This window comes from Bubalus bubalis, chromosome 6 (genome assembly GCF_019923935.1).
Source record: "Bubalus bubalis isolate 160015118507 breed Murrah chromosome 6, NDDB_SH_1, whole genome shotgun sequence".
Classification (NCBI taxonomy): domain Eukaryota; kingdom Metazoa; phylum Chordata; class Mammalia; order Artiodactyla; family Bovidae; genus Bubalus; species Bubalus bubalis.
The window spans coordinates 1,427,519-1,448,302 of NC_059162.1; the positions used below are offsets into that span (position 1 = coordinate 1,427,519).

General features: G+C 45.3%; 2 protein-coding genes across 6 annotated transcripts in view; one reads left to right on the forward strand and one right to left on the reverse strand.

Annotated features, from left to right (window-relative positions):
• The window catches only part of CD247 (CD247 molecule), an 83,026-nt gene extending 77,712 nt beyond the window's left edge, over positions 1–5,314 (forward strand). The window contains 6 exon segments of the mRNA NM_001290969.1: positions 278–331; positions 904–984; positions 1,504–1,536; positions 2,289–2,345; positions 3,958–3,999; positions 4,696–5,314. Coding sequence (NP_001277898.1) covers positions 278–331; positions 904–984; positions 1,504–1,536; positions 2,289–2,345; positions 3,958–3,999; positions 4,696–4,761 — 333 coding nt within the window. The 3' untranslated portion in view covers positions 4,762–5,314.
• A 3,342-nt stretch (positions 5,315–8,656) lies between these two features.
• The window catches only part of POU2F1 (POU class 2 homeobox 1), a 213,882-nt gene continuing 201,754 nt past the window's right edge, over positions 8,657–20,784 (reverse strand). For all 5 annotated transcript variants that reach the window (XM_025287424.3, XM_006055503.4, XM_006055504.4 and 2 more), the window contains one exon: positions 8,657–19,626. In XM_025287424.3, the coding sequence (XP_025143209.2) occupies positions 19,316–19,626 (311 nt within the window). In that variant the 3' untranslated portion in view covers positions 8,657–19,315. The remainder of the gene's footprint in view (positions 19,627–20,784) is intronic.

A 20,784-nucleotide genomic window follows, 5' to 3' on the forward strand; every position in this document is an offset into this window, starting at 1 on the left:
AAGCGGCCGGGAGAAAAGCCCGGAACGCAGTGGGCGCGGCCCGCGAGGCCGGCGCTTCTGCGCATGCGCGAGGGCCAGGGCTCGGGAGCGGAAACCAGGGCGGGTGCTGGGGCACCTGAGGTGACGGCGCTTGACCCCTGCGAGGAGGAAGGACAGTTGGGCTCAGAAATGAAGCTTTCACGCCCCGGGGTCCCGCAGGGGCCCAGCCGCAGCAGACAGGGCGCACGCCGTTTGCAGTGGAGAAAGTAAAGCGCTTTCTCTCCTCTTCCCCATCCAGTTCAGCAGGAGTGCCGCCCCCGCCTACCAGCAGGGCCAGAACCCGGTCTACAACGTAAGTCCGCCTCTCCCGGGGAGCCTAGCCTAGAAGTGCACGCCTCTCCTGGGTCGTGGGGGAAACAGCGGCCAGGGGCTCGGTTGTGGGTCTGGTCCGCGGCTATCAGCTCTGCAGGGTTAAAAACCTCTCTGGGACTTAGTTTCCTAACTCGTAAAACGGGGATAGTCACCCTGCCTGCCTCGCGGAGGTGCTGGGAGGATGCCGCTCCCTGGCGGTGTGCTGCGCGGCAAGCGCCCACTTAGGGCAGTGCCTGCTCCAAGCCAGCCCCCGCCCGGCGGCGGTTTCACGGACCAGAGGGGTGGGGGTGGAGAAGGAAGCTGCAGATCTTCCCTGCGGTGGAGAAGCGATTTCACTCCCTCCGTGCAATGGGACTTTGGTCGAACAGATCATGCATCCCTCCCCCCCATCCCCAGCCCCCCAGTAATATGTTCTCTGAGAGGCTTTCTGAGATGATTGTGTGGTCCCTGCTGCTTTGTGAGCTATCTATCACTCGTAAAGAACTCCTTGGCCTACCTGCCCCATCCTCCTGAGCTTTCCTTTCTCATCTGACTCATTTCTGCCTCTTCTAGGAGCTGAATGTCGGCCGAAGAGAGGAGTATGCGGTCCTGGATAGGAGAGGGGGCTTCGACCCTGAGAAGGGGGGAAAACCGGTAGGGCCTTTTTGTGTTTGCATGTGTGTGTGTGAGTGCGAGTGTGTGTGCGGGCTCAGCCAGGCAGTTGGAAGAGGGCTCCGTGGGGCCAGCGCGCTCTTCACCATGCTGGACCTTGAGGTGTGAGGCCTGGCCAGGCGGACCGGGGCTCCTTTCTGCCTCACACGGGCCTTCACAGCATGAATGTGGCAACGCTAATACCAGACTCGCAGCAGCTCTGCCTTTTCAGCTGTAGACTCCACACCCTGTGGGAAAGGGAGCAGCTGGAGGAGGCCCGAGGTGGGGTCTTAAGAGCAGAGCTCAGCTTGGGTGTGAGAGCACATCTGTATGCATCAGGGAGCATGAGGCCATGAAGGCCCCGGGGTGGCTAAGCTGACTGCAGGAGCGCAGGGAGGACGCGGGCTGAGGAGGCGCCCACAGCTGTGTGGAAGGGGCAGAGGGAGGGTGTCTCAGCTCTCCTGGCCTGGATTGGATTCCGTTTCTCCCTTGCTAACTTCTTCCCCTTCTCTCTCCCAACAGAGGAAGAAGAACCCCAACGAAGTCGTGTATAATGTGAGTAGAGGAGGTGGCATATTTTTCCTTGGAAATTTGGGGGGTAGGGCTGGAGAAGGGCTCTGGACAAAGGTTTGGCTCCTTGCTCTGCGGTCTTTGCCTGACTTGACTCTCACTTCCCCGGGCCGAATTACGCCTCACCGGCTTGCTGGCTGCAGTGGCTGCTTGTAGGAAGGCCCCTCGGCGTGCCTTCCCTCTTGGCCCCTCCCTGTGCCTGCCGCTGGAGTTCCCCTATCAGCCTGGTTGGGACCTAGCAGGGACAGTGAGGTCAAGCTTGGCAAGCCCCTGGGAGGGAGTCCTGTTCCTAGGAGCCAGAGTAGTCCCTAAGTTTCCCCTCTTGTTGAAAACCTCACCATCCTGGGTGTTGATCAGTGTGTGGGGGACCACTGCAGGAGATAACCTACTGTAAAGAGAGCTACTTCTTCCTATGGTGTTGGCTATGTAGAGACAACTAATCCTGGGGCCTTCGCATGAGCTCTTGCATTGTCCAACATGTGTGTCCTTTGGCTAGGACTCCATGTCTTATCTCAGGCTCTAAGCTGAGCTTCTCAGCTCAATGCAAAGGGCTGGCAGCTCAGAGGTATCCAAAGGGCTGAGGAAGGGGTGGGGTTGGAGCTGATTGTTGGAGCCTTGAATATATAATCCCGCCCCACCCCCCCACCACTTGGGAATCTAGAGGTTTCCTTCTGCAGGGGAGTCCACAGCTTTCTATGTTGGTTGGTAAAACCAGTGTCTCATGTCATCTTCTTCAGGAGCTAAGAAAAGACAAGATGGCGGAGGCCTACAGTGAGATCGGGATGAAGAGTGACGTGAGTGTTGCTTTCTTAGTTCCCCAGGCTTGGGTGGTGTGGGGGATGTTCCAAGAGTCCCATCCCTTCCTCCTGGCACCTGCAAAAGCCCATGGGATGGCCACCAGAGGCAAAGGTTAATCCCGCTATGTCATCTCTTGATAGTATGTAAGGTACTCAGATGGGACTGATGCTCATTAGGATTAAAAACCAAGTTAAATTCTAAAATGGCCTATGCTTTTCAAAAAAAGGTAAAATCTGTCACCATTAATAATAGTCAAGTGATTAATGTGTGTCAAAGTATGTTTAGCACTTGGGATGGTGGGGCCCTTGTTCATAAACGATTAAGAATTTCCAGATGGTGAGCGCAGAGCACTGACCCTTCTAAGTTTGAGCCCTCTGTAACTGCGTATGTAGCGTGCCCACGAAGCTGGCCTGGCTCGTGCTTTACCAGGCAGATGGTCTCATTTAACGCCCACAATAACCTGATGAGACATGTGTGCCCTTCCAGGCACTGGGTAAGTTACTGTAACTTACCCAGGGTCACGTAGCTGGTGATGGGGAGCCAGAATTTGAACAGACTCTACAGCTGGAGCTTGTACCCATGACATAGTTGCCGTTCTCAATGGGTATAAATGACTAGATGAGAATTTTTAAAAAATTTATTTCATTGACATATAGTTGATTTACAGTGTTGTGTTAATTAAAGTGATTTGGTGATTATATACATCCTTTTTCATATTCTTTTCCATTACGGTTAATCACAGGATATTGAATATATTTCCCTGTACTATACAGTGGGACCTTATAATTTATCCATTTTATCAATAATAGTTTGCATCTGCTAATCCCAAACTCCCAGTCTGTCCTTCCCCCTACCCTCTTGGCAACCATAAGTCTGCTCTATAAGTCTGTGAGTCTGTTTTGTAAATAAATTCATTTGTATAATCTTTTTAGATTCCATATGTAAGTAATATCATATGGTTTTTGTCTTTGTCTGGCTTACTTAGTGTGATAATCTCTGGGTCCATCCATTTGCTGCAGATGGCATTATTTCTTTTTTTTATGGCCAAGTAATATTCTGTCATATATATGTACCACGTCTTCTTTGTCCATTCATCTTTTGATGAACGTTTAGGTTGCTCCCCTGTTTGGCCTGTTTGGGGTGCATGTATCCTTTTGAATTGTAGTTTTCTAAGATCATATGGTTGGAGAAGGCAATGGCACCCTACTCCAGTACTCTTGCCTGGAAAAGATCATATGGTAATCCTTTTAGTTTTTTGAAGAACCTCCATAGTGATTTTCTTAGTTAGCCAAGAATTTTGAGAGCTGCAGGGAGGCCGGATTATTCTAAGCAGTGGGCAGTGTGGCCAGCATCCATGCAGCCCAGATCCAAGAATATGATGAGGTTCTGCGCCGGGTGGAGCAAACCTGGGCCTCACAGAGCCCGGCCTCACCTTACTCTGCGGAGGCCAAGGTCTAACCAGTGACCTGAGGGCCTTTCTCTCCCTGGGCAGGGCTGCTGGCCAGGAGATGGTCAGCTCTGTCTGGGGCCCTCCGAGTTGGACCCTTGAGCAGGAAGGCTGCTGCCAACTGTCTGACTTTCTAGCCTTTTCTTGTCTCATTCCCACAGAACCAGCGGCGAAGAGGCAAGGGGCATGATGGTCTTTACCAGGTAAGTGCAAGCTGGTGGTGCCTCTGGTCTACACTGCCGGTCCTGCTTCCCAGGATGGCACCATCTAACCAGGACCGCGGTCAGGCTCCCTTGTGTTTCTTGTTGGCAGTGCCAGCCCTTCAACAGCTGAACTTGGCAAGCCAAGGGCACCCATTCAGGCCTGTAGTGACTGCTCTTCCAGTCAGTCCCTGAGGCAGGGTTGGGATTCAGCCTTTTAAGCACATCACTTGACTCTAAGGAAGAGGCCCTGGGAGCCCTGGGGGAACAGGGCAAGGCAGACAAGTGGCAGTTGCCCAGAGGCTGTGTGGTCTTGAGTTAAGGACACCGAACAAGCCATTTCCTGCCTCTTTCTCCACTGCTCTGGGCCCTTGCAGAAGCCTTGCTCTGCCTCATCCTCACACCTAATAGGGTGGGTGAGAAGATTGAAGTAAACAAATCAAGAAAAATAACTTTAAATAGAAAGTGTTATTGTAGTCCGGCGCTTAGTTTTTGCAAATCAGTGTGAACTGTGTACACTGAGCACAGCCAGCTTTCTCTAAACACAGAGCCCCCAGCCGTGGCAGCGGGGCAGCTCCCGGGCTGCCGAGCTGGCGGGGGGCGCAGGCCAGGTTGCAGCAGACGCCTGCTGGCCTCCTGCCGGCCCACGCGCACACAGGGCTTCTGACCTCCTCCTCTTTTCTCATTTGTTTTTCCCAGGGACTCAGCACGGCCACCAAGGACACCTATGACGCCCTCCACATGCAAGCCTTGCCCCCTCGCTAACAGCTCCTGAAGTTTCAGCACTCACAGGCCAGACCTGTAGACGCCTAGATTGTTAAAGATACAGGATAAAGCATTTACAACCTAGTTCACTCACATTTCTCCACCACCCAAGTATTTCTCTTTATGAATGGGATGCTTCAAGTTGTAACATTTGGTCATACCCAGTTCCAAACTCACACAGAATTTTGTCCTTGGACGCCGTGAAAGTGTGCATCCCCATGTGCTTCCTGAAGAGTCCACTGTGAACGCGGCATGTTCTGAGGTTTTCTGGTTTCCTGGGGACTGGGCAGGCCCTACTCCCTGCAGCTCCAGGCTCTTACCTGGGAGTCGGGCCTCCTCCTTCTCAAACGCAACTGAATTCAGGGTGTTTTGTAAAGTCCCCAGAGAAACCGCAAATGTTAGTGCATGTCCTAACAGCCTGTACTGTTCTGTCCGTTTTTGAGTAGCTTTGCTCCTGCTGTAAATTTGGCTTCAGTTGTTACCCTACCCCCTAATTTCAATGTAACTGGTAATTGGGCCCGGAAGCGGGCAGAGGGGAAGGTGGGGTAGGTAGCAGTTGGTACTGGTAGGTCAGGGAAGGGAGCAGGGGAGCCAGAGGCCTGGGGAGGGGCATGAAGGAGCCCTCCTGCAATCGAGTGTACATTCCTCATGGCAGAACTTGTATGCCAGGGCCTCTTTTGGGACCGAGAGATGAGTAAGCCTAGCCTTGCCCTCAAGCAGCCCACACTCTCACAGGGAAGCGAGCTGTGAAGAGTCTGGGATGGAAGAACATAGTGGTGTCATTGCAGATGGTGAACGAGGTGAGCCGGCAGCGAGAGAAGCAAGACCACATTCTTTGCAGCCACTTGCTCACCTCATGGAATGAGACAAACCCATCATGGGGAAGGCCTTGAAGGACGACTTGGTATAGCTCGAACCTAGAAAGATCCCAAAGGACAGTGGCATCACAAAAAGCCTCAGCTGACCTGTTGGAACAGGGCTGTGTAATACAAGGGCACATGGCGATGGATGGAAACCCACTCTGCTCGGTCTTAATTTATACTGGTTTGCTAGAGCCTTACTCTTTTGCATAATAAATACCTTTAGTGAAAATGCTTTACTGTGAGCTTCATTTAGACAGTCAAGCCTCTAATGGTCATCTACTCATCAAGGAATCACCTGCTGCCCCTGCAGTGGGGGCAGGACTGCTGATTCTTGGGAGAGAACAGGATGGTTCCCCGGAACATGCAGGAGAGCAGGATGCATCCAGTGGCCCAGCCCGGGGCTGTGCCTGGGGCAACACGGTGTCAGGATGGGCACGGCCTTCTGTGGGAGGTGATAGGAGAGCGCTGGGTGCAGGGCTCACAGCATGGAGTAGCTTGTGGTGTGCAGGTGGGAGAACAGGAGAGAGGCCAGCCGAGGACCCGGGTGTCGGGAAGAGAGAGGGTGCTGGGGGTCATGAACAGCCGCCAGTGCCACAGCACAAAACCTGTCTATAAGGTATGGGGAAGGGACAAAAAAACATTTTGGGGGTCAGATTCTGCCCCCAAAAGTGACCCTGTCCCCAGCAGTATTTTGTCTTAACTGTAGTGGCCGTTTATAAGGCCCTAACTCAGTAAGCCTTCCCAGATGGCTCAGTGGGAATCTGCCCGCCAGTGCAGGAGACATTGGAAGATGCCGTGGAGAATAAGATGGCAGCCCACTCCATCCAGTGTTCTTGCCTGGGAAATCCCATGGCCAGAGGAGCCTGGTGCGCTGTAGTCCATGGGGTTTCAAGAGTTGGACGTGACATAGCAACTAAAAGAACTCATGAAGCCACCAATTAATATTGGGTAGATTTTCAAAAGGCATTGAAATGCAAAGCCATGGCTATTAAAAGCCCCTGAGCATTTGGGATTCCAACAGGAGTGACGTGCCTCTCTGCCAGGCAACTCACAGAGACAGGACACCTCACAGAGGCATTCAGTCTGTACCCTGGCCTCAGAGGGGAATTGAGTTCCACCCGCCAAGTATTAACTACCACCTTCCTCTTCTGTACCTAGCACACTGCAAGCTACCAAGAAGGCTAGAGAAGCATCATCACAGACTTAGGGACTTAAAATCTTGTCACTGGATTTCGTCCACACCATGTAAAGAACTCTGCATCACGCTGCAGTGTTGTGATCCACATGGGACCCTCAGGCAGAAGCAGGGATGAGTGGCCGCTGATGAAAGGGTGTAGACAGAGCTCACCAAGGTACAGAAGCTGTGGAAGGGTTTGTGGAAGGAAAAGATCTCTGAGGTGGAACAGAATGGCTGAAAACTCAACCCTAATTCTGTAACCTGGTCATGGGGCAAATTATACCATGTTGTTTCAGCTGCTCGCCCACTGACTGCAGTGCATAAAGAAAAGTGACAGCTCTTTTTTGGCTGCTGCGGCTTCATCATCTTATGGGGCATCTTAGAAACTGAAGTTAGCTTCCCTCTGTTAGTCAACATGAGTAAGCCTCGACCTCATACCTAGTTTTAAGGTCAGCTAAGTTTCATATAGGCTGTGTATGACCCATATGGCTGGCCTGAAAATAAGAATTTGACCTAATTCTGTGAAGATTTTGACTCAAGAAGTAGGAGGAAAGCTGGCTGTAAGCTATGGGTGCAGGAGCTTGCCCAGGGTGGCTGGGGTATAGGACTCACTGGACTTTGTGCAAGACAACTACACGGAGAAGGCCAGTGGGAGAGGATGGAGGGGATGAAGTGGCAGGACAAAGCCCCAGATCAAGATGCGAGTGGCCCTAGTTGTCAGAGAAAAGGCTGCAATAAGAGAACTCACATCCTTTCATGAGGAATTTGCTTCGCAGATAACCCTGGAGCGGGTTAGAACATAAGCTTTTCACAAAGAACTACAGGGAGACAGGTGGAAATCAGTGCTTATCCTCAGATCTGCCTGTGACAAATGGGTTTTGCTTCCTGAAGTCCTTTTCATGCTTCTGAGCCTGCTGCTGTCTCTACCAAATAGCTGACTCATATTAAAATTGTTTTAAGAAAATAACTTTACAAACTGAAAAGCAAGGTATAAATATGAGACAGGGTGGACTGGGAAAGAGAGAGGCATTCCTTAACAAAGGGGAGAAAAGAGACAGTATTTGTCTTCCATTTGGGCCCCTTTCGGGACAGCAAGCATACCTTGAGGCCATAGTGCGAGCTCTCTTTCAATCTCTGACTCCTCATTTAAGGGGATGCACAGATTCAGTTCATACACACTAGTTAAAGAGGACACCTCCCAAAGGTTAACAGGCTGAAGTTCCCTCTCTCTGGGAAATTCATTTTGAGATTCCAATTTTCCTTTTTAGGCAGTCAACTAATTGCATTAAGACACTAAATGTTGGCTATACGAAGCCAGAGGGAGCTAAGTTTGTGACCCATCAGACAGGAGAAGGAGAGGCCAAATTCAGGATTACCGCCCTTCAGAGGACACCAGAGACTGAGTGTTCAGGACCTGGCAAGAAATGCTAGAGGCACGTGGCAGTTTAAACAATCAATTTGGAAGAAGTCAAGTTCAATGCCAGTTCTGAAGTCAAATACACAGTGAGAGGGGAGTTTTGAAGATTTCTCTCACAGGTCAATCAAGGGCTTGTGTGTTTGATCACACAAAGTCCTCAGGCCTGAAGGAGACCACTGCCTCCAGACTCAGGGTCCTGGAAAACCACTAGGGCCTGGGGAGGGGGCACGGTGGTGGCCACAGGGCCCCATGGAGCAGAAGGGGAAGTGTGCAAGAGGTGGGTGAGGGTGGGGGAGGAGCCAGCGTGCTTACAGGGACCCTGGGGCTCCTGAGAGCACCTGCTGGAAAAAATAAGTTGGAAGGCTTAGGGGAGTAGTGTGGGAATACGTGAAGCATCCAGAATACCAACACGACAACTTCAGAGAAACCCAAACAATGTGAAAACACTTGGAAAATGGTTTAATGATGTTTTACAACAGAAATGAACTGTACAGTTACAGTAAGTTTAATATATATAAAAAATTACAGCAGACAAATGCATCTACACAAAATCTACCATTTCATTCTGATTCACTGTCACCTACACAACCTTTCCCAAGCCTATAGAGCCCCTGTAGGCAGCCTCAGGAAGGGGATCCTATAAAGGGCACTTTTAAAGAGACAGCACCGCTCATATTCCCCACCACCTCCTCAGGCCTCAGGAGGTACCAGCTAATTCCCCCAAATGTGAAGTTGCTTGTGTTTCGGGTTTTCAAAACCAAGAAAAAGTGTTTCCCAAGGGCCCAGATAATGAGGTCCTGAACTCCAAGTTATCAGTTGATTCTTATGAAATATTCCTATCAGAGGGGAAATGGCTAACTAGGTATGCTGGGACAGTGAGGCTATACAATAGCCACCCAGACTGTAGTTATCTAAGCAGAAATGTAGAAGGACTCCCAATAAACTACTTATGAATTGTCACTGCCTCATTAAAGTTGCTGGACAATTTTGGAAAAAAATCATTTACACCACATCTTAAGTTTCCACAAAAGAGAACTCAAACTCACATTTTAAAGTTAAGTACATAAAACAAAAAGTTTGGGGAGACCAAGGAGTCAATTTCCCCTTGTATTCCTCCCTTGACAACAGTGGAAAAACACCCCTGAATCAATATTAAAAAAAAAAAAAAAGGCAAGAAAAGAGAAAGGTGGTAAAGTTAAGATATTTAAAGACAGAGAGAAAGAAAACAGCTTTAGAAAAACACGATCACTGTCTCCTTAAAACAAAACGGAATCCCAGGTGGGATTGGTAATCAGCAAATATTCAATCCAAATTGAACCCAGTGGAAGTTTATTACTGAATATTATGTACACTCAGAACTTTTTTGTTTTCTTTTTTATTATGAACACCTAGGCAGTGAAAACTGTTATGTTAATACATACAGAGACACACCCCAAACATACAAAAATACTATTATTCAAACTACTAAGAATAGGACAGTTATTTTCATGCTATGACTTTAAGAGCATTACACTGAAACAAGAAATGACTTTTTTTTTTTAATATCCCAGAAATATACCAAAATATACATCTAAGCTTTGGAATTACTGAGGTTAGACTAATGCAAGTGCTGGGTAATCGTACTTAATACACAAGTCTAAGGTTCTGCAGGAAAGAAATTATCTTTGGTATCTGCATCAGGCTAATATTATTAACATTTGGATTTTGCTTTGGGATAGAGCTTGTATGACCCTAAAACCAAATCCCCCCCTTCCCCAATCAACTGAGATTAAAAAGATCCATGTAAAAAGTTCCTTCATTTGCAACCCCCCACCCCCCAAGTTAAAAAGTCACAGGCATCTACCTAGCACAAAAGGTTGTGAAATACACTGCATAGTCGCACAGTGGTGCTGCAAAAGGAAACAAGTTACAATGAGGAGAAATGGAAAGCTCGATAATCGTTCTGCATGTTTTCTCACAAACAGGACAGCCACTTCCAAGCAGTTCCAGTAAAGGAAAAGAGAGAAAAGGCTCAGAAGGGCAACTTGGCGTGTATTCACCCGCCAGCACCGCCCCAGAGGTTAAAGCACCCAGCAGAGCAGCCAATCCTGCACCAGTGTCTTCAATTTCCCCCACTCTGTGGAGTCCATGGGCGCCCAGCAGCACCCCCAACCATCCTAGTCCCTCTGCTAAACCCCCGTGGTGACCACGGCTGTTGTAGGGGTGGATCACCGTGGTAACTATAGGGTGTGTTATCATGGTGATGGGCTTCAGCCCACTGTTTTGGAAAATCTGAAATGCCAATTTATTCCATGGCATGTTCACAAGCTGGCAAGAGTCAAGGCTACTGAGCATCTGCCTCTGTAAACCTGGAACGTGGAAAACAGACCCCCTGCCCTTCCAATACCGTCAGAGGCCCCACCTCCCCACCCCGGCCCCCTCCTCTTAATGCCAGGACGCCACAGACTGGATTGATGCTGAAGACTTCCCTTTTCTTTGGTTTTTTTGTTTGTTTTGAGTTTATACAATCATTAAAAAATCTTTGGTTTTGGCTGGAAATTTTAAAAATGAAGCAAAACAACACAAAGAAACCACCCTCCCCTGGCTTATAGCAGCAGTAGTAAGACCTGGCAAAGCTTTTTTTTTCAACATCGGGGGTGGGAATTGAAGGTTGGGAACTACATTCAAAGAAAAGGTGAAGGGCTGGAGATGCAGCTTCTAGACAGCCCAATGGATATAAGATTGTCAAATAATAATAATAATATTAATAATAATAAAAACTTAAATATTTGGATTTTTTTTGGTCATGTCAAAGGAAAAAAGTGAAATGTATACGCAGCAGTCAGGTTAAAGGAGCCTTTGGTGTGTCTTCCCTTCCACCCAAAGTCCTGAAAATAAGCAGAACCCTGAGGCCTCACAGGGGAAGGGGATGACCTCTCCCTACCAGGGAGAAGGCAAGTACAGGAGGTGATGTGTGGCCAGCAGTCAGAGATGTGGTGGGGGCTGGGGGTGTGGGGAGGGCTGGCCAGCCCCTAAGGGCAGGGTGGCGGGGAACAGATGTTAAAGAGTCTTGGGAAGACCCCTTGCAACAAAAAGAAAGAGACGATTGCAATTTGCCCTCAGCTTGCAGTAGCTTTTAAAGCAGCAACGTTCAGAGGCTTTGGGAAGTCCCACCCTAGGCTACAGGTCCCATGATGCTATAGGCCAGAGTTCAACATTACTCAGAAGAGGGAGGGCAGACTTGGCAACTCTGTAGGGGTGAGAGAAAGTTAAAGCATGTTACTCAGTCACGAGTTAGAAATGAGGTATACGATAGCTCCTGGATTTGTGGTGGGCAGAAACCCCCACACTTACTCACCTCGTTTCTGCCATCGCCACAGCTGCAGGGACTGAACTACAGGCTAATGTAGGCGAGGGCATTTCCTTGGAATGAAACCTCCTGTGGACTGAGCAATGCACACAGGCCCCTTCAAGCAAAGGTAAGAAGCTGGAAGAAGGCGGTCTCTCCCTTTTACCCGCGCTCAGGAGACACACTATTTACGCTCTCAAAAGCCAATGTTACAACAAGTCTTAGGCTCTCTCCTTCCCCCACTCTGAACTGTTTGCAGTTTTAAACACAACCAGGCTGGTCCACTCTACTCTCAGAAAGTCTACGCCTTACGGAGAACTGTGTAGGATCAGAACCAAAGACATTCTGATTGTAGGCACTTCCAGTTGCCTACAACCACAGCCTTTCCTAACAGGACTGTCATTCTGCTTCTCAAAGTGCTTTCCCTTCCTGTGCTATTGTTCAGACTTAAGAGACCCTGTGGGACCAGGTAGGAGCACAGAGTCTTCTCTCCCCTTGGCTCTGCCCTTTTCCATTCGAAGGAGATCCCAATTTTAAAGAAGTGTTTGGACGTCTTATCCTGGAAACAACACTGTACCCAACTGTCTGCCTGCAGACTTCTCATATCACGTGAGAGAGCTCAATGTCACTGCCAAGTCACGAAAGAAGCCTTAAGCTGCTTTTGTGAGGTTGTGGCTGGCTCAAAACAATGATGAACAAGTAAACAAACCAACCTCAGGGGAACTTTGCATCAGACTTCAATATTTTGCTTGCTTTTTTAATAGAAAATTAGTTTTGGGGTCTGAACTTTGACAGTGTCCTGGGTTTGAACTGGAAAGTGACCCTGGGTGGCACGGTCCTGTACAGAACGGGCTGATTCAGGGTCAGAAAGAATCATTACGGGGCCGGCCCTGCCCACCCCAGAAGCTTTGCTTCTGCGACAGCGGCGGTCCGTCACGTATGGTCTGTCTTTCCACAACTGTTTCAAGTGCTGTTATCTTTAATAGTCCTGTTACCTGCTTCCTGACCTATCTAGTACTTTGAAAAGTCACATAATATTAATATCACTTTTATATAATGCCAGAATAGGATTACTGGTAAAGCTGTCATGAAGTTCTGCAACCTGATCATTTTTTGATAGAATATCAAAAACAATAAGTTTCTTTTCCCTCTCCCATTTTCTGTGTCTTATCAATAGTAAACCAAAACAATGAATTACTCAAGTTTCTAGAGCCCATACGTAGAAACATTCAGTAACAATACAGCTCTACGGAAGAATAAAAGAAGGTCTTTCGGGTCTTCATGTACTCTTGCTCTTAAAAATGCTTATCCTTTACAAGTGACAGAACAACTAAATAGCATCTGAACTCACACTGGTGGTACTTGTTCTCACTGTAAGTGTTGGATAAAGGGAAATAAAAGACTCCTACTCCCATCTTTTGCCACACTCCCTCTAAATTTCCCAGCAATTCCAAGAATATCACTGCCACACTGAGCAACTCTATGCATCTTTACAGAACCAGCAGAGTGAAACTAAATAAATCTCTTTCCCAAAGCTAGGATGACCAACAAGACTTCTTTCAAAAAGTGGAGATTATAGAGGTGGAAGAAGAGAGGGGAGAGGAAAAGTAGAGAGACAAATGTAAAGCTTTTTCCAAATTTCAGCTTTTTGTCCTTATTTCTGCTGCTTGTGTGGAAAACATAAGAATAAACAATGCAGTGTCTTTGGTATCCAAACGGAACCCCACTTAGGTTCTGTGAGAAGGGTCACCTATTGAAAAACAGCCTTTCTGGACACAGAGTCTATATCTGAACTTGGGAAGCCAAGCAAGTCTGTCCCACAGTCTGGCCAGAAAGGGCTCTTAACTGTTCCTAAACCAGCATCATTTCTCATTCAAGACAGCCCACCAAGAACAATACTTTCGGCAGTCTCACTAACCAGTCTCTAAAGGTCACACCATCACACGTGTCGGGTGAGCTGGTTGGCTTTCAACTTCTTGATCTGGTTTTCTTCTGTTTGCATTTTTGGTCAAGACAGAATTCGCCTTGATATGAGAAAAGGAAGTGAGGTTTTAAACTGCTGTGCTACCCGCACAACATTCAATAATGTGACACAGGGTGACAAAAAAATGTTTTACTTTAATTTCCTAAGATTAAGATGCATCAATCACTCATTTCTCTTTTCCTCTCCAAATTAAAGGGTGTTGTCTAATTCTGTCTCTATTTCTCAACTACATACCCCAACATTCACACATTAATCCTTCTCTTAAGCTCTTGCTACATGAGAGGTAATGAATCATCAGAAGAGCCTGGCAGGGTCTGGGGGGCCCAGGCAGCCACAGGAAGGGATAGAAATGCCTTGAGGACCCTGAACTGGATAACAAATGTGTAACCTGCAAGCCACCGCACACTGCACTGCAGCCCAGACCTTAGAGAGGCCAAAAAACCCCAAACCCAAACACAGGGATGATCGAGTTTCCTTTGGCAAGACAGAGATAAGGAAACACACACACACACACACACACACGCAATGCAATGTTTTCCTTCTAACATAATCACCTTCTTCTCTTCCCCCCACCCCTCCCTAACCCTATAAACTGTAACCTATAAACAGGATCCCAAATACATATAGCATCAGTCATGTTTATCAATCATAATAAACATTAGTTCAACTAAATGCTACAGCTAGAATTATTTCCACTATTTATAAAGTTTTTCCTTTTTATTTATTTGGTTTTTAGTTTAAACCAGCTCTGTAACAATGCTAAGCTATGCTGAGGTATTTTATGAAGGTGCCAGAAGCTAGCTGTTACCCACCAGCATTATCCTCATGGATTAAGGTATCACCATTCAAAGTGAAAAGGAAGAGAGGAAAGGAGATCCAGATCACAGAATAACATAAAATCCACGAATGTTTACTGCTTTAAGCAAAGGCTGAGGGTAGAAGAGCCTACACATGGAACTGCTTCATGAATAAGGATGTTCAGAAGAAAGCAACTTCACAAATCATATGGAAATCTGGGTATAAACTGGAAAACTGAGAAAAGACATATTCCCTGCCCTCTGGCTGGATCCTTTCGAATATCTTACTGAAAATTTCAGGGGTGTTCCATTTAAGTTCTTTAGATTAAGAAAAGTATATGGTAGAACAGGATTAGTATTAGTTTTTAATGGTGAAAGCAATTTATTTATCCTATTTTTGTCCAAGTTCATGTTTGTACTGTGTGCATAGATGGCCAGGGCTGTGATTAAACTAAATGCTTTTCACACACACATACAAAAAGAAACTCACAATGGTTATGATCAACTGAATCCATCAATTCTTGCCCATTTGAGTCAGCTCCCTGTCCATTCTCTCTCGTTTCTTCCTATTGTAATGATTTCACTTTTGTCTTGGTAAAGAAAGTTTTGTGAGGGTGATATGGTTTGGGAACAACTTTAGACTATGAACTACAAAGAGTTTGTTTTGTAAGCCAAGTGTTTATTATATACTAATTGCAATGTTTACTATCAGGATCTACAACTTTAAACATCTACATTAATTTCCTGGATTTGCAAACGTATCCAGCTTTCCCAGCAATTTAAATAGAAAATTTAACGTTAAAGATTGGGCTGAATTTAAATATTGTGTCAAGCAAGTATCTGTGCTTCTGCATAATATATAGACACGGTTCTCTCCCACCTTCTCTCCCACCAAATAAATGAGGGGTAATAGAACAAAATAACGTAAGAGAGAGGTATAACTGTGCTTTTCTTCCCAACGATGGATGAACTGTGTAGAATAAATTGGCAAGATAATCTCGCTAAAAATCTTTTAATTAATCTTATTTTCCCTTTTAGAAAATGCTAATTTCTAATAATGCTACCATGAGGTACAAATCAGTATGGCCCTAAACAAAATCAAAGTTGGATGCCTTTGGTTCCATTTCTCTAGTAGTAAGTTGGGCAAACTGGGATGGTATTGATCTTTCTTAACAAATAAATAAAAGAAAGTGTGTTTTATATCAAGTCATAAATGGATAGGAACAATTTTTTTTTTAATTCTAAAAGACTGCCTATATAACTTCAGAAACATTTAAACTAACATAGCACTCAACATATTTCTTAACTCAAGAACAATAATATTGTTCTTCTGAGAAGCCCTTTTCTAGGTCTTTCTCCTCTGTCCTTTAGATTTATACAGGGTACAAAGAAAGTTTATAACCAAACTGCCCTGGCTGTGATAAGCAGGGTTCAAGCAATTACATTCATCACTCCCCAGGCAGGGCCCATTACCATGGGCAAATATAGTATCACTATAAATGCATTTGGAATTAGTCTTTGGCTTAACATGTGTTAACCAAATTCAGGGATAAAATAAAACCTGGATAAAGATTAAGGGGAAAACAAAGAAGGACCACAATGAACTGTGATGACCTACCTGGTCTTTTCTCTTAGAAGCGCAGAAACTCTACCAAACATTTCTTTTTGGCCAAATGGACTCCTTAATTTCCAGACTCTCCCATATAAGGTGGCTAAAAGTTAAGTCTGAGTACCTTAGCTTAGGAGATTCAAAGCATTTCTTGAGATGATAAAAAAGATGATACAAAGTAAAAAAGGACTAAAGGCTGAGTCATCAAGCAATATGGTCAGTAGACAATCTAGGGATGATGACGGGGATTCAATTTTAAGTTAAACACCCATCAACAAGCTGTTTTAGTGTTTTGTGTATACATTTCACAACTTGTTTCCTAAATAAGAGAATAAAAGAAAAATTCTAAGAGTTACCTTTGTCTAAAGGATATATTTCTTCTTTCGAACACAGGTTTTTATGCTGGTTTAAAGTTTATCCTCACAAAGTGATCCACACTCATACCCACACAAAGGCAGAATCCCTTTATCCCAAACTGATTAGACACTACAGACAGGGCAGGGAATAGAAGACCATTGTACTCACACTTAAAGCTGAGTATCTTTTTTTTAATATGAAAGTCTATTGGTGATCTTATTTCGGAGAGGGAGTATTTCTGAGCCACACAGGGAAACAAACAAACACGGCCTTTCCTTGCTCCTCCTCTTAATCCACTGGGCTTGAGTCCCTTGGGACTCAACACTTCCTTTGGTAGCGATTTGGGAAATGAATGCTACAACCTCTAACCCAGTCTGGTGGGTATCAGCATTTTCCTCCCTGAATCCTTCCTCCTAACCTACCACTCCCAAGGGAGGGACCCATCCCTATGGGCAGCTACAGTATAACTGACAGCCCTAAAATCATCTGCACAGACTAAAATTAGAGACGTCAACTCAGGGTAAAAGGTTAAATTCAACTACATCAGAGAAACAGAGGGATGAAGAGGAGAAAAATTAGTAACTGACACTGCCATTCTATTTACACACCAAACTAAATAAACTACTTAAAAAATCAAGTTAATGTCTGCCCAGAGGATATTACAATTTACCAACATAAAAGATTAAAAACAAGCAGCAACTTTTATATAAAATTAATAAAGACAAATGAAAAAAAGAAATTGTCAGTAGCATCTATCTCCTCAATGTGTCTGAACTGCACGATATAAACTAGTCCATTAGTACAGCAGCTTGCTAAAAATTGACTTTGGTTCAAGCTTAGTTAAAAAAAAAAAACAACATTAAAAAAACATACCACACATAAAAACGGTGGATGGACATTTGTTATCGTTTCCCTGCTTGCAGTTCACTGATTTTAGAGGGATTTTAGGAAGGTGAAGGGTACTTTGTGAAATAAAATGGGAAGACAAAAGAAACAGAAGAAAAATTAACAAGGGAACTAAAACGTTTCTGGCCTTTTAATAATAATATGCCTGTCTCCAACTTGAATGATCACAAACAAAAACACACACTGTGTCTGTATCACTGCCTTTCCCAACACTGAGACAAATACACAGAATTCAAGCTCCCTCGTGGACACAAGCAGAGCAAGAAGAAGAAAAATCACCTGTAAGCTCTCTCTCAGCCCCAAGCTTCGAAGGGGAAAAAAGTGCAGTCATGGAACCACTGGAGATGCACACAAGCACCCACAGATGCCAGGCGGGAACCTTTAATTCCGGTAAGAAGGGAGCTCAAATGAGCTGCATTGCAGCGATCCAGTCTTTGGGAATTTTTTTGGATACAGATACTATAATAACAGAACACTGACAAAAAGGGAAATCCAATCTCCAGGTTACCCTTCCTGGAGAAGGGAAACCTTCATTCCTATTCATCTCCTATAAACATTTCCTTTTCATAGGCTCATTGACATCGTCTAGAAACACCCTGAAAACAATTACAGAAGCTAATTGCCTTCTACAATGAATTAAGAGATGTGTATTGCCATTTAGACCTACCTAGCAGGAGCATCACTAACAAACCAAGAAGACACGTGAGGTGTGTACAAAGTTCCTGCTCAAAGTCTTTCAAAGGTTCAACAGATCCCGTATCTGGCTAATTAGTGCCTTCTCCAGTCAGAGAACCAAGGAGAGTATCAGGGTTAGAGGAACTGATAAGCCATCTACTGAAAAGGAAGTCTGTGGCTGGAGGAAAACGTGGTAACCTCACACTCTTCTCATCACACCTCTTTGGGTGATCCAAACCAATGAAAAATAGTCTGGTAGAGTTCCTTCAATAAACAAAAGAAGGGAAAAGGTTCCCAGTTTCATTTTCTTCTTTGCCAAGTAAGTTAAAGGAAGTTTGGATGAAAAACTTCCACAAAGTGGAAAAAACAAACAAACACACCGACAGTAGGAGCATTTTAGGAGATAAGAAATCAGGAGAACCACCAAGTCAGGTGTCTGCAGTAGTCTTTGCTCTTTGGAACCAAATCCTGCCCTGCAACACGCACAGCCGTTTCCACTGAAAGTAGCAGAAAGCAGCACTGTTGCACCACAGGATCTGGGCCTCAGGTCAATGATCTGGGGTGAGTGAGAGCTACAGTTCAGCAGGAATTCCTTCCTACACAAAAGTGCTCCAAAGGCACCACCTGATGGGGGGGAGGGGGCGTGTGTGGAGTGGGAGTGTTTGCACACACTGCCTTCAGCTTCTGCACCAAGCCTCTTGCATAAGTGGCAAAAGAAAATAATTTTCTAGCACCTCTGTAAGAGTCATCAAGGATAAGGAAACCGGCAAGAACATTCCCCGCAGTTAAGAGCGTAAGTCCCCTCTCACCCTAAAGCCCTCCCACCCCACAGTGTGGGAGCTCGCTGAAATAGGATCCAGGAGCGAGAGATAAACATGTCCAAACTATATATATATATATATATAAAACAATAACAACAATAACAATAGAGATACAGTAATACAGGCCTGCCTAAATTGTACCAGTTAAGAAAGGAACCCCCAACAAAATTGATATGATTATAAACACCTTGTTATGACTTAATGGCCTGTACAACAGACCCATAGAAATGATTTTTTTTAAAGAAAAAGAAATTTAGACAAACAAGAAATCCCCTTCCTATGTCGGAATTGGTAACCCACCTTAACTCGTCATCATGACTGCTGGAAATGATAAGTAGTCCTTTCACTTATTTTTTTGTTTGTTTTTGACTTTTGTTTCTGCCTTTTTTTTTTTGTTTTTTTTTTTTAATTTTTGGTTAGAAAGTTCTCCAATCCATGAAGCAATCCTGAAAAGACAGTGTTTTATTAAAAAATTAGGCAAATTTGCTGTCCCATCTCCATCTCTTTTTTCCGCCATGTGTTTCCTCTCTTCTCTCCCTCCTCTCCCTTGCCCTTGCAACATGGCAACAGGAAGTCCATCACGTGTTTCAGTCTCTGCCAGCAGCGCCGCGCGGCCCAGCTCACTGTGCCTTGGAGGCGGTGGTGGTGGTGGAGGCAGCCCCGCTGGCAGAGGCCACAGTGAAGAGAGAGTTCTGGATAGACTCAGCGGAGGTGGAGGTGGCATGAAGGCTGGCTACAGGTCCAGAATTCCCTGCAGAGGTTGCAGCGGCAGAGACCAAGCTAACTGGATTGCTGGTGAGCAGAGAGAGGTTCTGAGGGGTCAGGAAGAGAGGGGCGGTCACGATGTTGGGGGCTCCTCCTGCGTTGGCGAACACCAGGTTCCCAGTTGCATCCAGTGACGTTATTGGCAGAGAGCCACCAGAAGCAAGAGCTACAGACAAACCCCCGGAAACAGGCAGGAAGGAGAGTGTTAGTATCAGCCTGGAGAAGACAAAGAACGCATCAAACGTCCTAAGCGTTCCTACAACCCCGATGAAAAAAGTTTATCCCTTAGCTGAATTTTCCCCCTTAATCACAGTGCTATAATTTACCAACCAAAGATTATTTATAATTTTAAAAGAGCCTAGAGGACTGAAAACTCTAATGAGCATGAACAGGATAGGAGAGAAGAGAATCAGAGTTATATTTTTATCTTGAAATCTCAACTTATTTCATCTACCCAGAAATATTTGTTAAATCCAATAATTTTGATTTAATTAAAATTACTGACTAAAGTTAACTCCATTCAAAAGACTATTTTTTCCTGTATCTGAAAACCCACAACAATCCCCTCACCCATATAATCACACCCTCACATGTATATTTGAGGGTTTTTCCTAGGGGCATTAAAAATTTGATTTCTTACATAATTAAAAAAAGCAAGAGGAACTGAGGGAACGTCCCTGACTTTGGACATGATCACACAATGAGTACAGAACAGTGAGTCCGGGTGCAGCTTGGCATTCTCTGAGACCCCAGGCTTAGGGGCATAGTCCAGTTCGGTACTCAGCTGGGTCTTTTTAGCATCACCACAGACCAGAGACACATTGTAATGCAAGAGAAAAAGTGATTTATCACAAATCTTACTCCAAAAAGAAATCATTTTATGACAAAAGCTTTACAGATCTAACCAGGAAGCAATTTCACATATGATTTAGTCAATGAGAAAGTCAATATAATGTAAGGTAATCTAGGTGGTATTTTGGATTTGTTTGGAACTAACTGCCCACAGTATACCGTAGAGATATCATCCATGAAACACTAATCCTAAATGAAGTTTAGCAGTTTAAAAACTGTTTTTGGCTCCAAGAACTCTCATTTAAGCAGGAATTATTTTAAGAAAAAATTCTGAGATTAGTATAGTGATGTCTCAAAGTGTTTCCCTGAGTCACATAATAGCAAGCATCTTCAAACATGAAGCTCAAATACTAAACAAAGCAGCCTCTTCAATATATAGGATGAGTGGACTTAGACTCATTTTAGACTGGATAGCATGCTAAGGCCAAAAGGGACCCATGTGGGCTTGGGAAAGAGATGTTAAAATCCAAGA